This window comes from Atractosteus spatula, chromosome 11 (genome assembly GCF_055471065.1).
Source record: "Atractosteus spatula isolate fAtrSpa1 chromosome 11, fAtrSpa1.hap1, whole genome shotgun sequence".
NCBI lineage: Eukaryota > Metazoa > Chordata > Actinopteri > Semionotiformes > Lepisosteidae > Atractosteus > Atractosteus spatula.
Genome location: NC_142716.1, coordinates 14,523,739 through 14,540,162, shown reverse-complemented (window position 1 = coordinate 14,540,162; position 16,424 = coordinate 14,523,739). Strand labels below are relative to the sequence as shown.

The 16,424-nt window shown below is 40.3% G+C and overlaps 1 protein-coding gene across 11 annotated transcripts in view; it reads right to left on the bottom strand.

Moving 5' to 3' along the window:
- Positions 1–16,424, bottom strand: part of dock7 (dedicator of cytokinesis 7) — a 58,913-nt gene that overhangs the window by 17,433 nt on the left and 25,056 nt on the right. For 9 of the 11 annotated variants that reach the window (XM_088926857.1, XM_088926858.1, XM_088926859.1 and 6 more), the window contains exons 15-31: positions 15,104–15,221; positions 14,729–14,799; positions 13,587–13,725; positions 13,062–13,163; positions 12,493–12,579; positions 11,369–11,600; positions 10,999–11,163; positions 8,576–8,745; positions 5,234–5,323; positions 4,344–4,439; positions 4,092–4,232; positions 3,876–3,989; positions 3,584–3,754; positions 3,054–3,193; positions 2,163–2,332; positions 1,141–1,295; positions 386–568 (exon numbers count right to left, since the gene is read on the bottom strand). In XM_088926857.1, the coding sequence (XP_088782983.1) occupies positions 386–568; positions 1,141–1,295; positions 2,163–2,332; positions 3,054–3,193; positions 3,584–3,754; positions 3,876–3,989; positions 4,092–4,232; positions 4,344–4,439; positions 5,234–5,323; positions 8,576–8,745; positions 10,999–11,163; positions 11,369–11,600; positions 12,493–12,579; positions 13,062–13,163; positions 13,587–13,725; positions 14,729–14,799; positions 15,104–15,221 (2,344 nt within the window). Of the gene's footprint in view, positions 1–385; positions 569–1,140; positions 1,296–2,162; positions 2,333–3,053; positions 3,194–3,583; positions 3,755–3,875; positions 3,990–4,091; positions 4,233–4,343; positions 4,440–5,233; positions 5,324–6,858; positions 6,952–8,575; positions 8,746–10,998; positions 11,164–11,368; positions 11,601–12,492; positions 12,580–13,061; positions 13,164–13,586; positions 13,726–14,728; positions 14,800–15,103; positions 15,222–16,424 lie in introns of all 11 variants that reach the window. The other 2 variants (XM_088926867.1, XM_088926868.1) reach the window with 1 other exon arrangement.

The window sequence follows — 16,424 nt, the reverse complement described above, 5'->3', positions numbered from 1 at the left end:
AACGGAACATCTGCAGCAAAACAAAAATGGCGGACCAATATCCAACACCTCTTTTAAGTTTGAAACAGCTGACTGCTTGGTTATGTACAGCCTGGCAAGTCAAATATAAAATTTGGTAATGTAAAAAAAAGGTACAAAATTATGAATACCTCTCATACAGCTGAAAACTAATCAGGCTGCGATAAGTCTGACTGATACCCTAATGGATGGCAGGATATTAATTACACCGAAAGGACATTTTTTCCCCAAATTATCCCACTGTTTTTTTAGCCACAGAATGAGATTAGTAAGAAAAATAAATGACCGTTTTAAAAATACAACTGGCAAGGTATGCAAAGCTTTGCTACTTTTCTCATAGCACTTTCTTTTATTTTAAAACAATTACCTTGTATTCAAAGCATGAAACACAAAGGTACAGCATATCAAGCAAGCGGTTGAGCTGCATGACCGACAGGTCGGTGAACCACTTCTGCAGGATCATTTCGTCGGCGTTCTTCAGGACCCAGAGAAGACAGATCAGGAGGCTTCGGCTCGACTCCGGGGAGAAAGAGCCGTGTTGCCTCCCGGCCTACAGCAAGAGAAGCAAAGTCACTCTTACTGGGAGGCTCAGGTAATACCACACTACTGCAAGGCACCAAAATAGCTTCACAAACCTTCTGCGTTCTCTGGAGACTGTCCTGCTATGACAGAAGTCATACCCAAGACTGCTTTCGGAAGATTTAATACAAATCATTTTTTCACATTGCTTTACCATTATTTCTTCACATCAGTAATAAACTAATATGTTTTAAATTTTATTTAATTAAAAACAGAAAATAACATTTCTATAATAACACTGGTATGCTCCTTCAAGTTTCTAAGGATTAAAGCTTTGTTGAATAAATATAATTGAATAAAAGTCTGAGGTCAAATCAAGGAGAATTCTTCAATCAAATGCTTACAGTGGGTAAAAGGCTTTATCATCAGCCTGGACAGGCCAAAATGTTTAATTTACCACCACTTGCATGATGAAACACCAGAAACCACGCTTGTATCCAATACAAATTAAAGGTTGATTTCATACGGTTTATTTCCAAACCCAGACAGCTTTGAGCACAGCTTGGAGCACTTGTGGGATGTCGTGGCAGGCAGAGACAGTACCGTAGGGTTGAGCAGGAAGCTGCTAGGCCGGGACAGCTGTGGAACAGACGTTCCCGCTATCGCCATGGCAACCGTCTGACTGATCATGCTGTTGCCTTCGACCTCATGGTCATCACCCCCGGCGCAGCTTGGCCTTCCCCGCTGGTTGTGCGACTCTGGGAAACAAACAGTGTGGATCTATCAACCAGATTTCAGACTCCGTCACTTTTCATTTTTTCATTAAAGCAATTTGAAAGGTTTTTCAAGTATTGTTGCAAAACCTTTGCTTTTACAAAACACTTCACCATCTTTTAATTGGAGAATCACGATCATTGCTCCATAATGAAAAAATAATCAGTGTTTTGGGAAATTTAAGAGATAGTATTCTGCTCAGGCTCAGTCTGAGTGGTAGAGTGTAATGGATTCACTGCACCAAGACAACTTTATAAGGAGATATTACAGGGCTGTTAGATGTGAAATGAATATACAATATACTTAAGATTTCAAACTGAAATATCTGCGCAGCTGTGCACTGTACTGCACTCTATGCAGTGATGTTAAATTTACTCTCCCTCTATTCTCGCATAGTTACTTCCCTATCAGATACACACACTGACCTGTTCCTGGATGGTATTATGCTTATGCCGATACAGTGCTGCTTGAAAGGTTCTTCAAATGTTATTTTTACTAGGAAATCCTTGTTTAATCAAAACAAGTCCTTACTTTTTGAAAAGAAAAGGTTTACATCCACATATTCTTTAGAGGAACTGATAGATGCGACAGAAAAAGAAATGAGAAAATAAGAATAAAAGATGAAGGGTTCACATACGTACATGAAGCACTACTTTCACATGTTCTACTTTGCGATTTCGTATTTTACTTGCTTTAATATTCTACCTGTTTTGTCATCTTATTGTACGAACTGGATCTAGATCTCTAAGCTGTCCTGGAGAAGCGCATCTGCTAAGCAGATGAAAAACATGAACAAGGCCATGAGGATCAGTTATTCACAGGAACGCCCAGGGGCTGCAGATCTCTGGTACCTGTGAAGTCGTGCAGCTGAGGAAGTGTCTCCATAACGATGCCAATGAGTGGCAAGTAGAGCATGGCGACTCGTGCCTTCACCTCGATGTCGGCATACCGCGGGTCGGAGTCGTGACTCGACAGGAGGTTGTGCACCACGCTGATGACCTTCTTGTGCAATCCGAACATCCTGCAAAAGAGCAGCAAGGGAGGGAGCTGACATTTAAATCCCAACTAGCATGTGTTAAGAACAGCATTTGGACTGCTCTCTAACTAGAACCTATGTGATTTTAGTTTTTAACTCCCAAGAGGTTCAACCCGAAAATGAACTTTTAAAGAGCACACATTGAGCCCTACAAATACGACATCATGAATTCAAGTTTGTGTTCTGCTTTCAGTGGAAATGATTTCACCAAAAGTGAGTCCTCAGCCTGCGATACAACTGCAAACTTTAAGAATTTGCAAGGGCCTGTGATCTCCGTGTCGTCACTGACTGCACCACCACCCAGACTGTATACTCTCCCTCCCTTGTATTGTACTTGTATTGTACTGCAGGACCCCCAAGCATGGAAAAGGATGGCTAACTCAGACACATGAAGATGAAGTAACATGAAGTTATGCAACCATGTTGTTGAAGTAGATACCCAGGTTTCTTTCTAGCTACTAAAAAAACGGGCCACAAGACATGAATGGCCTTCGCTTGTTTGTAATCATTTCTATGTTCTTCTGTATTCTTAATCCATACAAAATAAACACATGATTGCAATAACTTTAAAAAGCAAATCTCTCCATCTTTTGATCAGGCCAAGGAGGCAATCAGGAGAAGTCAAAGATGGCTTAAACCAATTAATTTCAAATGTTTCGCTCATTAACATACAGCAGAAAATGCTGCAACAATTTTGTCCACTGACCCATCTGCCTCTGGATCCAGAATCAGAGCCAGTTCGGTCAGCACCAGCCCTGCAAGGTAATGTTGCTCCCGGAAAGGAACAGAGAGCTCAAACATGTTGGCAATCTTCTGATCCTGGACATGTGTGGAAAATCCAGAACTCTGCGTTTGAGGAAATAAATGAACATACAGATCCATTTTAACAGAGCTTGAGAAAGACTCTTTTACAGATAAAATTGTAAAAGTGTACATTATTCGTTAAGGCAATATTGTCAAGCTTCAGAGGTTATTTAAATGTTTTAAAGTTATTCCATTTGAACATAAAATGATAAGAGATTGCCAGATGGTCAAAAGTGAATCCAGAATGGAAAATGTGTTGAGTACTCCAAACCACACGTAATACTGGGATTGCTATAGTCCCTCCACTAAGCGCTGTTTTTGCCTAAGGTGGGTTCAATTGTCCTTGTAATAGTTTTCTGAGCCACACATCAAGATGATTGAGATGCCAAGCCAAACGGTTAAGCAGATGTTGTGAAGCAAGTAGTAACACACCTGAGATGTCGCAGAGGACACAGAGGGAGAGGGAGAGGCTGGTGGGGTCAGCAGACTGCAGGGCAAGTTCAGGGTGACGTAATGTTCATGACTGCAAACGATTCGAAGGAAATCCAATCGAAGAGACACCAATACTGTTGGACATTGAAGGGCATACAGCTTGGTCGACACCTGTTAAAAAGAACCAACGGTTAATTTTCCAAGGCACAATTGTATAAGTTCTAATGTTTATTTTTACCGCAGTTGTTTTTTTTTTCACTCTTATTTGAAGCATAGGAACAGACGCTATCACCTGTTTCCAGTAGGTCTTGATCAGACTGAAGACAAAGCCCCTGTCCATGACTGAAAGCAAATCATTCAGAAAAAAGGCTAGACTGGTGTTCAGCCTTTCTACCAGCTCTAGATCCTGGGAACAGAAAAGGATACATCTAAATGAGGCTAACCACAAAGAAGGAGTACTTTTGTACATGAACAGAGATTTCATCTTTCAAGCCCAGACATTCCTCACCTTTTGAAACCTGGAGACAATATCTCCCGCTATAGTGCTAACCAAGGCCGTTATGTCGTCCATAAAACGCTCAGGGAAGCGATTCTTCCTTGGAGAGTCTAGCCGGTCCGTGAAGTACAAGTGATGTATTATACTTTTCACCTGCACACAACACAGAGAGCAATCATTGGGGAAAAGGCCTTTTTCGAGCACCTCTGGAGAGCGGAACCAGGTGTCAGAGGAGACGGCTTCTGCCGTAAATGTTCTGCTTACCATAAGCTCGAAGAAGAACCAAGCCTGCTGCAAGGCTCCTTCCCGCACGCTACCACTGCTCACCACCCACTGCAGGGCCAGCTCTTCATGGAACAGCTGGGACACACAGCACAGGAAGACAGGGAAGCCATGAGACACCCTAACCCAGGCCTGCCTGGACTGAGAGTCAGCACAACACCTAGAAGAGGACGCGCTAGAAATATAGTCCTTCTGGCCGAAGACAAGGGTTTTAATGCTTTCTTCAGTACTTGCAATTGATCTGCAAATATACTGTAAGTAAATAATGCACACAAGTATTTATATAACAAAAAATAACTATTGCACATCTTCATGTAAACGCTTCAGCCCTGAAACAATGTAAAGAACATTGTACACGATGCAGGAAAACATATCAAATACTGCTTTTGGAGGAAACATGGAAAAGCATCCCTCTCCACTGTCAATATTATCACTGTTTAGATACAAGCAGTAAGTGTTCATATAGAACACGGCAGGATTTAGGATTTTTATTTCGGCTGCACTGCAGCTTGAAAGATTTTTTTTTTCCTTACGGCAAATGCAAATTAGTCTTTCAATAATGTAAATGACTCACTCAAAGCCCACCCAAATAAGAATTAAGTCCGACTGAAATCCGTTTCATCAAATGAAGTGTGGATATAGCACAGTCATCTCAGCAAGTGAACTAGCTCAAGCGTGTGAAAAATGAATCAAACCATGTTCTAGTGAGAGAGGACTATATTTGTTAAAATGCCTTCAGCCTGTATTGAGGGAAAAAAAAAACACTCATACCAATCACACCCAAGGCAATTTGCTGTATTGGAAGACAACATTCACAATCACGCAGGCTGGTGAAAATTCTGCATTCTGCCTTTATTTGTGCATTGTTCTACCTTTTTAGTTGGTAATCGTCCTGTTAAAGTTTGCAAGAAACTTGCAGTCTCAGTGTGCGATGACATGCGATTGCCACTTCGCTCCATGGCCTATGGAGTGGAGATGAATGAAGGGTGACAACAGATTAGTGAGAAACAAGAGTGTGTGCTTTCTTCACACAAACACACACACAAGCTACTATATGCAGCAGATACTATAAAGTACCTTACTTGCTACACGAGTAAGAAGACACACTCAAATAGCGTAGCACTAGGCTCAAAGAATTTAGGCTTGGTAAGGCTCTTGGGCTTTCAAACGGATCTGTAGTACTCACAGAAGATGTAAAAGGCTTTTAATGTGACCAATTGTCTCTTACTACAATAGGTAATACACGAAACACATTCTGGTCAGCATCAGCTTACACATGTAAAATTGCTACATCTGAAAATTACTCTGTGAAATGTCCCATTGACAACTACAAGCTATGGAAACTTTTGTCTACTTTTAGTTTTGGGTGAATTTGTGCCAAAATATTGCCTAATAAAACAGGTAACACTAACAAGGCTTCTTGAATTATTAAGAAATCACACTGCACAACCATTTCAATTCAAATTTTAAACTGGAACATCTTGACACAAAGAGATTTTGGAAGCATGGCCCCACTGAACACTGATCAACAAAACGCCCCAGACTGATGCAAAACACCTCTACACTTGTATCGGCCCACAAGACTATGGACAGGCCACAGAACAACCTACAGTCACAACATGACCAAATGGCAATGGGGTTGGTTAGAAAAACACCAAACAGTTAATCTGACCACTACACCTACACGCCTAGAACTCAAGGACACCGCTAAGAAAATGACAACACCTGTGGGAGCAGGGATGGATATGTGGCAAAAGTGCTGCCAAGGCCAACATCATTCTCAATCATGCCCATGAGTGAAGACACATGCAGACTTTCTCATGCTTCACCAATCCTATCAACGGTGTTAGTCAGGGAAGCCGTGCATGGATTTTAATGAGATGAAGTGGAGATTTTAAAACAAATGAAACAGTGATAATCATAAAGACCTATTAACCTCTGAACCGCCTACACTGGGAATTTTAGAGCAACACAGGAAATAACCTGAACCACAGTTGCGGGGTCGGCGGAGATAAAGGCAAGGCAGTGTACCTCACCTCTGTCAGCTAAGGCTCTGAGGAGATCAAAGGTCATGAACAGGCCATTATGAGGGGTGCAGCACTTAGCCCAGCAGATATCCTGAACTGTACCCTCTTCAACAACTAACCGGACCCTGAGCTTTATGGCCTGTCAGCGCAGTCATCACTTAAGCGCGATGTTTACCAATAATGCTTTCCAAAAATGAAAGTGGGAGGCAAGGAAAAAAAAAAATCAAGCATCCTGTAAGGGATGTGCATGTATTAAGAGACTGGGCAGCGCTGGATGCTTGCTTCTAAGCAGATGGTTTGGCAAGCTCTGAGATTCTGCAAAACATTTTGCAGTGGAAACTGATCTTATATACCTGATTAACCCCAAAAATCAGAAAGAAGTAGGCGGTTAAGGGGTCAAAGTGAGTTCGGCCTCAGTGTGGAGGCTGGAGGAAAGGGGGATGTGCAAGGTTGTTATTGGTAGACACCACCTGCATGGATTCAGTACTGGAGCTGGGGTTGGCGCCCCAGGGCGCCCCTTTACAGCCAGCTGTGTTAACCCAGGAGTTGGAGCGATCTAACCCCTGAGAGCAAGGGGTCGGGGAACGGGCAGCACAGGGAAGGAATGGTGAAAGGTTATCGTTGAGAACGTTGCAGGAAATTATGATAATGCACAAAATACAGCAACAGGCTCACTTTTCAATTGTTTGATGTTACTGTTCATTTAATACCCTACCGAGTGGAAATGGTTAAGTCTTTCTTTACATCTCAGCTCAGCAATAAGGTCTGTACTGCCTGGGAATTAGGAATTAGGAAGGGTAGACACGCTCTTCCTTCCCATCCACCCCTCCATCCATCCATTCATTCATCATTTCATTGGCTGCAAGCTCCAAAACTCTACACCTTCTGATGGAGCATTGGTACTGAATGGGTGAGTGGCGTATCTCTCGCTGATGTCACTGACAGCCTGCAGGTGTCACTGTTTCATTGAGAGCCAAGGGGAGCCCTGGCTTAATAAATGCAGCCCTGCCTCCAGGAACCCTGACAACTATGAACAGATACTCCTGGAGTCATTATGATCTAGAAACAAATCCCAGGTTTGAAATAGCAATTTATGGATCATAGATCTCAACTTGAGCTCCAAAAGTCAGAGTTAATTTACATGACTCAAAAAGAGGCTGTCAAGTCTCTGACGGTCTACTTTTTCAGCAAATGGCTTTGAAATTGAAGTCTTCAGCTTCAGCATGACCGGGTTTCACGACTTCGTCTGATTTAATAATTCCCCCACTCCCAAAGTGGAAAATCAAGTTTTCACTGCACAAAAATGTCTAAATACTAGCTTAAAACCTACAATTACAATGTTACAAGTAGTGTTACAATTTGTACCATTATGGAAAGAAAAGCATCACTCTAAATGGGTTAGAGTAAGATGATGTAGAGCATAAATTGGACAGTTAACAAAGCAAATCAGTTTTTAGAAAGTTACAAAAAAGACCATCAAAATTTAATTAAACATATCACCGGTTTCATTATTAGTGTGTTACAAACAAAAGGCCTGATATATAGAAGACATCCTTCATGCCAGAACTTTTACTATGAACTTCACTCCCATTCAGGAAAAGTATATGATGCCTAACAAATCAGCTCCTCAGTAATTCACTATATTTGAGCAAACTTATTTGGGGTTAAACAGATAATGCATTCCTGTAGTTGTAGCTCTAAGTTATTGTATTTGCTTATCATGTGGTAACAGGCTCCTAGATAAGTCTATTCCGGTTAAAACTAACCTGACCTATTTCCAAACTGTGCAGAGGCAACATGAGCCAGCAATCAAGAGTTCAGTTCTCTCTCACAGACCAACACTCATGTCAGTGTCTAAAACTCAGATGTACAAAGAGTCTGTGATGCTCCACTTGCAAGAACATCAGAATGTTGATAAACAAGAAGGGGGCATTTGTCTATCTAGCTCATTTGGTTTTTCAGTAACTGTCTATAACATTTTATTCAGAGGCAAAAAAGCAGATAATTCTATGCTACTCCATGCAAGAACACTCTACACGACTTATCTATTTATTTTTGATGTTTTATTTTGTTTTCTTAAAAGCAACACATGCAGAAGCTGAAAGGAAGCATACGCTACTCTATTGTAAATTAAATTATGTCAAACCGAAGCAACGGGATGCATCTGAAACAAGCAGGAAGACTTACCTTGCTGCCAATGATTGATCTTACTTCATCGTCGGGGGAAGTGGGAGTCCCAGAGATGTCCGGGTTGCTGTTGCTGAGGCTCCTGGAACGATTGAGGTTCAGACTGGCCGGTCTTACTGCTGACCGAGCCATGGTGGCGTAGTGCACAGAGCCTCCCAGGCCTCCCGGTCCTTCCAGAGAGGAGCAGGAGAAAGAGGACAGGCGTTAACTCTTTCCCCACGGCTCACAAGACTTAACATGGCGCTAGTTCCACTTTACGGAAATATCTCCCATCTCCCACAACAATATTTTCAAGTGTTAACAAATATTAACAAAAATATTAATATTTTTGTTAACAATATTAACAAAAAAGTTAATATTAGATACATAAAGAGCAAGTAGCATGGCGACCTCCCTCGTTAGATAAATAGTGCGGAGTAAGACGAATGCAGTCGCCACCAGGGCTCGGTTTCACACTCAGTTTTGCTTTTTCATGTGTGGCAACCCCTGCATATCAATGTATCTGGCTAAAGAACTGTGAGTAAACATACTGCAGTCATGACAGGGAAGCACCCAAGAGATTTTATTATTTTTATTTTTATTTATTTAAGGATTTATATATATTTTATTTTGTGTTGACTTACTGAACAGTTTTAGGTAATGAAATGGACATTTTTTTAAGGCACTATTCACTTTCCAATTTATTATTAATAATTTATTATTTATCGTACCATACATTTTTAAGTGCATGCTACTGTATGTTTGAGGTTTTATCATTTTAATGACAAGGTTTTAAAATATTTTTTCAGTAAGCAAAACGTTTTTAGGAATATCACGAACGGTAATTCTCTCTACATGTTCACGCAATGCCTCAGAAAGGGTCGCTTCTGACGTAGGACAAATTCAGGATGTTTGGGTCAAATTTGGGTTTACAACAAATTTAAAGACTTGCAGAAAGCTTACAATTCAGTGAATGGGTGTACTTAATATCAACTGCAAATGCCACAGCAAGTTAGATTATAGCAATGAAACAGTACATTACAAGTACTGTATATTTGACAGACAAACTAAGACCATCAGGCTCAGTTCTTCCATTGTATACGTACTGTACATCCATCAAACAACCTAGTGCTGGTTCAAGGTGCACTATCACAATTAACCACCAGAGGGAGGGTCAGACTTGTTTAGTCTCTAGGGTCTGCATGATACTGATGATTAAATAAGGAGGGAATTCAGTGTAAACTGTGCATAGAAATAGAACAGACCATATACCACTCCATTCATTTCAAGCTCTTATGCAATGCACCATCACAGGAGGGCAACACCCAGACCTACCTCTCACATAATTTTTTTAAAAAAAAAACATGATGGCCTTACGCTGAAATATAGTAGGCAATGTTTTAGGTTTATCAAGCAAAGGATATATTATAATATAAAATCAATCACTCCATCACAATCACAATCACTTTTACAGGTTGCCTCAAATTTTGTATTCATACTAAGCAGCTGTTTTTTCTAAAAAGTCTAAACAGTTTTTTTTACACAGACACAGACAGCTTGTAAAAACTATAACAGAAACCACAGTTGTTGTGGATTGTCACGAGTCTTTGAGCTGTATAACTACTGTACTGGTACACCGTGAATAATTTCAACCAGACGTCTTTAGACCCGACTCTTCTCTCTTGTATCACAAGACATCCTTTACACCAGACAGCAGCACCTCCCCATTTTGTTGTATTGCAATTGTTTCTATTTTCCTTACATTTAACTGAATCAGATTTGTTATTAAGTGCACACATTTTCAAGTCAATCAATAAACTAAAGTTTAATGGCATCTGTTGCATTTTAGGTCAATGGCCAAGCTGCGTTTTTGCATTCACTATAAGTCAATGACACTGAAGGCTGCTGTCCTGTGAACCCTCTTAGCCGATTGTTTCTGCAGCTTCAGTACTGAATTAGAAGTGCTCAACAAAAGCAAAAAAAAACAAGGAGTGTTGCTTCCTGCAAAACAATAATTTTTTTAGGAAGCACGCATCGCTGAATAGTGAAATTAATTGACAGAACTTCAGGATCGCGAGTTTTTGTTTTGCAGTCTACAACAGGTATGGTGATCATTGCATTTTCCTTTTCTTAAGTATTACAAAAATATAATTAAATTTAAATCACTGAAGTAATCTTGCATAGGCACAGAAGATAAAGTGTCATGATACTAAGCGGTACTTCACTGTAACATTAAGAGACTGCAGTCTACAGCAGTATCATTCCATGACCCTTCCCTTGTCATCTCTATATTGCTCTATACTGTATCTACATAGACACTCTATAATGCTGACCACATGTACTGAAAAGAAAGGCACTCTTAGACTTGCCTATGATGTCGCCTTTCAAAAACTACAACAAAGACATCATTACCTCAGTGACAAGTCATAAAAAATAAAATGCACCTGGTGACGGAGAGTTGGGATCAGTATTTGGCAGCCGAAACACATAATAAATGTATGAGGACAACAGACTGTTTCTCCCATGTTGGTCCTGGTTGCTGTCCAAGTATTTATGGAGCCGGTTGACAATGGAAGCCATAACTTCAAAAGAGGCTTGGCCAAGGTTCACTGCAACCACAAAGTTAATAAATAAAGAAACATTTAATACAGGTAGTAGATTTAAAATGCCTGGCCATGCATTAAATCTGAGTCTCTAGATAAGCAACAGGAAGAAAGTGATTATACTATTCAGTCTCGACTAATGACAATAAATTCCAGATTTTGGAATTTGGAACACTGACGAACGCTTTCCCCAAAGCTGTTTTGTGATTACCTATCTGTCCTGCAATGACCGGAGGCCTTACGACCAGCAGAACGAGCTTGTCCAGCAGCAGATGAAGAAACCGAACAATTGGCTCCAGCTGAGAGGAATTTAAGGCAGCAATGCTAGACTTCAGTTCTGTCTCCAGATTGTTCTCCATAATTCTCATGTCCCCAATTCGTACTGGGAACATGTGCTCATCCAGTGCATGAACAAGAGCAAAGAACTTGTCCAGGTACTGATCCTACCAAGACCAGAAAAGACAGAAGAGACTATTAGCTTTTAATTGTTTTCACAAGGAACATGCTAACCTAAACAAACAGGTGATGGAGAAAGAGAAAAACCATGATAAAATATTATAAGTGCAAGTTTATTAGATAACAGTTACTGAAAGTGAATCCAATGTTAAAACATTGAGAAGATCACAACTTACAGTTTCTTGTCATTTCCATCAGTATGCAACATATTGTGAAATGTTATGTGTGTAAATTTAAGAGATCCTGAGGACAGAATAGTTTAAACTTAAAATTCAGCCTCCATTGTAAACTACAATTACTGCTAATTTTGCATTGAGGTTGTGAGGATAGTTTGATTTATCTATTTTAACATTAAAGCATCCATTATCTTCCATCTGGGATTTACAATAGCCTGTTACACTTCAAAAAGAAAAAAAAAAGCTGCATTTCCTTTTTGAAGGAAGTCAGTTTCAGGTCATGGCTGTGGTGCTTCTTTTTAATTCAAGGAAGATAATAGGTTTCTGTTAGTGAAGGCCTTCTCTGTTTTGAGAGAATTACCACCACATCCTTTTACTCAGTAAACCTCTAGACTTCTATTTATGGTGTATTACTCAACAAATAAAACAGTATGTTAAGCATCTATCATCTGTACCACAGCTACCAAAGCACCACAGCTACTGACGTAAGATAATACAGCTGTGTACAAAGTTTGTACATTCCTAAAAAAAAATGATACACTTTAATCCATTCCAGATCTCGGTGGATATAGTGTATTAACCAGCAGCTCATCACTTTTTGTGTACTAATTGGCAATGATTAATCAAACCGAACAATTCTTTTTCTGAATAGAACTTCCTGCTCTGCAAGTGTTCAAGCCTGTGCAAGTGCGTGCGTTTCTACCTGCGTGTGAATTGTTGAAACTGACACCACTTCGACATTGAAGACGCCTCGGTGGTTATCAACCCATTTCATTCCGGGAAGTGGCACCTATAAAGTTGGGAGGAAAAAGAAAAGGGTTAGAAGCTCTGACTTTAGGGGTACCTTTAATAAAATGAACAGCACATTTGTAATGTCAGCATTTTTATCTTAGCAGTTTCCTTTACAGAAACTCTACTTGATTGTGACCATTTCATTAGCATGAAAGCAATCTCTTCTTTGCAATATTTTCTCACAAAGTATAATAGTAAGACTTAAAAGATACTTTCTTGGTATGTTAGCAGTCCAAACAGGTCCGAGTCATTAGAACATATAATATTCCCAACCCAGGACAAGTCCATAACTATACCTGTGACCTGAGTCATTGTCATTCTGCATTATTTTAACTTAATGATACCTTTGCTACCCCGCAATTACACAGAGATGGATACCTTACTCAACTATTCTACAGTGGTTTGAAATTCACTGCAGTCAGAGAACGTATTTTAGCCAAGCTCTCAAGAGGCTGACTGACAGGGGGAGCTGAAACTCACATCAGGGGAGAGGACCGAGTAGGACTGAGGGGGCTTCTCCAGGGACACAGGCAGACAGAAGTGTCCCGTTCTCAGACGGCCATTCTGCAGCATCGGTATCCACTGAGAACACACAAGCGAGACACTTGCTTACAGACCAAGCTCTGCAGTTAGAACATCTCCGCTCATAATGAACCCTCTCATTACGACATTCTTAGCACAACTAGTAAAAGTGCTGTTCAACATAGGAAAAAAAAAGATTAGAAGAAATGGGTTTTCATTTTGATGTTTCTAGTCCTGAATGCTTCTGATTCTACCACCATGAGCTGACAGAACTGAGCCCTGTTCTAAATAAAAAAATGGAAAATACCATCACAAATGCACCAAGGTGTTGCCCATGATCTCCTGATGAAGGCAAAAACAGATTATTACAAAGATTCAGAAGGGTTTTGCCGGAGTGAAGTGCTGAAGAGTACAAATTCACTTCTTTAAACCCTTAAGGCATGCAAGCCTCTATCCTGCGGGTGGAAGGACGGGGATGGTCACCGTGTATCCCACTGGCGTCTCCAAGGGCGTATTCTGTTTCTGCTGGCAGCTGACGTGGTAGAACGTGAAGAGGATGTGATGGTGATCCGTCAAAGAGGCAGGAAGTTTGATTTTTATTTCGTCGTGGAAATCGGGCGATCTAAAACAACACAAGTGAGGTCTTTTTTAACGCAACAAAGAGGACCATTCGACTGCTGGAACAAAAACCATGTACAAAGCCGAAGCCGAAGTTAGGACAGCAATTTTTGGATGGATAGCTGTGTCCCAGGGATTGTTATCAGCCTTCAACTTCAAGTTAAGAAGTGAAGCTTGTTTTAGTGTGCTGAAGCGTGGCTCAGACAGCACTGAAGGTCATGGCAGTGGGGTACACTTACTTTCATGTGAAGCCACTGCAAGCCAGCCAAGATTCAGTTCAGACCTCACTTGTCCCTTTAAAGGACTTTAAAGCATGAACTGGAAGATGTTGACTTTTTCACAGCTTTGCTCAACTTACAATAAAGTAGCAGGCTCTACTGAAATGTACAAACTGTCTTTAAATATCACTATTTCAGCACAGTAAAATAAACTTATTTTCTCATTTTAAAATCGAGGGGTTATAAGAGTCCTAACAAAATACTAAAATTCTGTTCTTATTTAATTCAGGCTTGTTACACATTTGTGTTAAAACAGTGCAATGATTTCAATACCTTCTTGTTTGGCATACATTTGAAAAAGAATCTGTTTTCTTCACAAGCAGCACAAAATAAATGATAATTTATCATGCAGGCCCAGGAATCCGATCATTGACTATCCATTCATTTTCAATGCAGTTGAAAAAAGCTAATAAAACATTAACTAATATATGCAAATACAGTTTAGTAATTCTTTCAAAGTCTGTCACAAGACTGTCTGTTCAAAGAAAAAAACTGGCTTTGGTCAGATTCACATAAGCCAGCAATGATATTACATAACCCCAATCTGGCTAGAAATCCCAAGTAAAATCTCTTAGATCCACCTTGCCTGAAAGATTAAAGTTGACTGTTCAGACAGTCAAGGATATGATACCACAAACTCTTGACACAGGTTATAATCATATCCCAATTGATCTTGATTGGTCTCCACACACTGGGGCAACCCTGTAAAAGCAAGAGATCAGATCTCACCTGTTGTGATACACTACAGCAGTGTAAGCTTCTTTGGAAAATTCAGAACAGCTGGATTTACCATAAATCACCTGTATGAGAACAAAGACCACAGTGAGCATGAAAGAACTTCTCAAGTCCAATCTAGTTAATTTTGTTGTGAAGTTGTAGCTGACCTACTGTACAATAACCAGGCAGTCAGTGTTGTCAGCAGTGTATGTTCTAATTCAGGGAAAAAAACATATGCTCTGGAACAGCAAATTTCGAGAAGGCAACAGTTCTTTTTTATTTTCAAATGATTTGACCTTGTTGGTCCTTATTTGGATGAAATTGTGTGACACCAGTGCCTCATGTTTATAGCTTTCGGACACATAGGTGGACAGCGATGCAGCTTACCGGCATGGCATTGCTGGGGTCTTCCCCGTTCATGAACTGCACCTTCACAGTGATGTTTCGAGCGGAGCCCTGGCGATTGGCAAAATTTAGACTTTGGGGGTACACATACAACAGGTTTCTGCAAAAGAATAAATACATAGAGAGAAAGAAGTATAGAGCTTTACCGAATATAGCGGTTTCTTTTTTTTCCACTGAAGCCCTCATTGGCAGTACTGCATGCATGCTAATTAAGATTTTTTAAAACACCTGTATTGCTTTTTCTCATGATTTTTAGACCTGATGTTTTCGTCAACATTTTCCATACTCTTGCTCGTTCTGCCCTGTGTGTGGGGTTGCAGGGGCTGCAGCTGAGAAGCCAGGACGTGAGAAAAACACACACGCACTCCACATCAGCTGGGCAACAAACAGAGCTGGGATTTCCAACGCTCATAAATTAAACAAATATGCCAACAGTTCCCTGTTATAACAACAAAAAAAAAACTACAGCACTGCGAGGATTAAAAAACCTTTTTAGATTGGGAAGGGGACTATGGGTGGAGAGAAGAAGACCAAGAGGCTTGGCCAGTCCCATTCCTGACAGCGCTGCGCCCAACAACTGATCTGCACTCTAAAACACTATCAAATAAATGTGGAGAAAAACTGTTACTTAATGGCCTAGACTGATCCATTTGATACATTAAAGGAGCTACATTTAATTCCCTTAGCAAACATTAGCATAAACTCGCGGGCAAATCAATTACCTCACTGTAGTAAGACACAGCAGCACCAAATTTGGACACAAGGCTTTTTTTGTTACAGCACCTAATGGACACAATCTGGCAGCCATCCAATCAGTGCAAGCGTCCACAACTGGACAACACATTTCTTCATGGGTTAAAAATAAAGAATCAAAAATGTGATCACAAAGGCACCAGGATGTCACCGCATGTTCTCCACATCAAGGCAAAACTGATTACGAAGCTTCGGAAGGCTTTTGGAGGGGTTTAGTGTTGAAGAGTACAAATGTCCTGTTTTACATATTTAAGCCATGCAAGCCCCTACGCTGCAACTTTAATGTATTTTATGTTTTCTGCTGAAACGCACACACACACAAAAAAAACAACTTTTAAACTTGAGCAAATTCAACACAAACTCTGGACAGCCTATTGCCAAAACTCAATTCCCAGGGAAGACTCCACTCTCTGATGGTGATGCAATACTAATCAAGCTCTTGGTTCTCGATTAAGAAAACCCAAATGGGAAGACAACAAACTGTAACATACTTTTCATATAATTATAAACACAAACATGCCCTTTGGCTTTGTTTTCATATAAAATGACT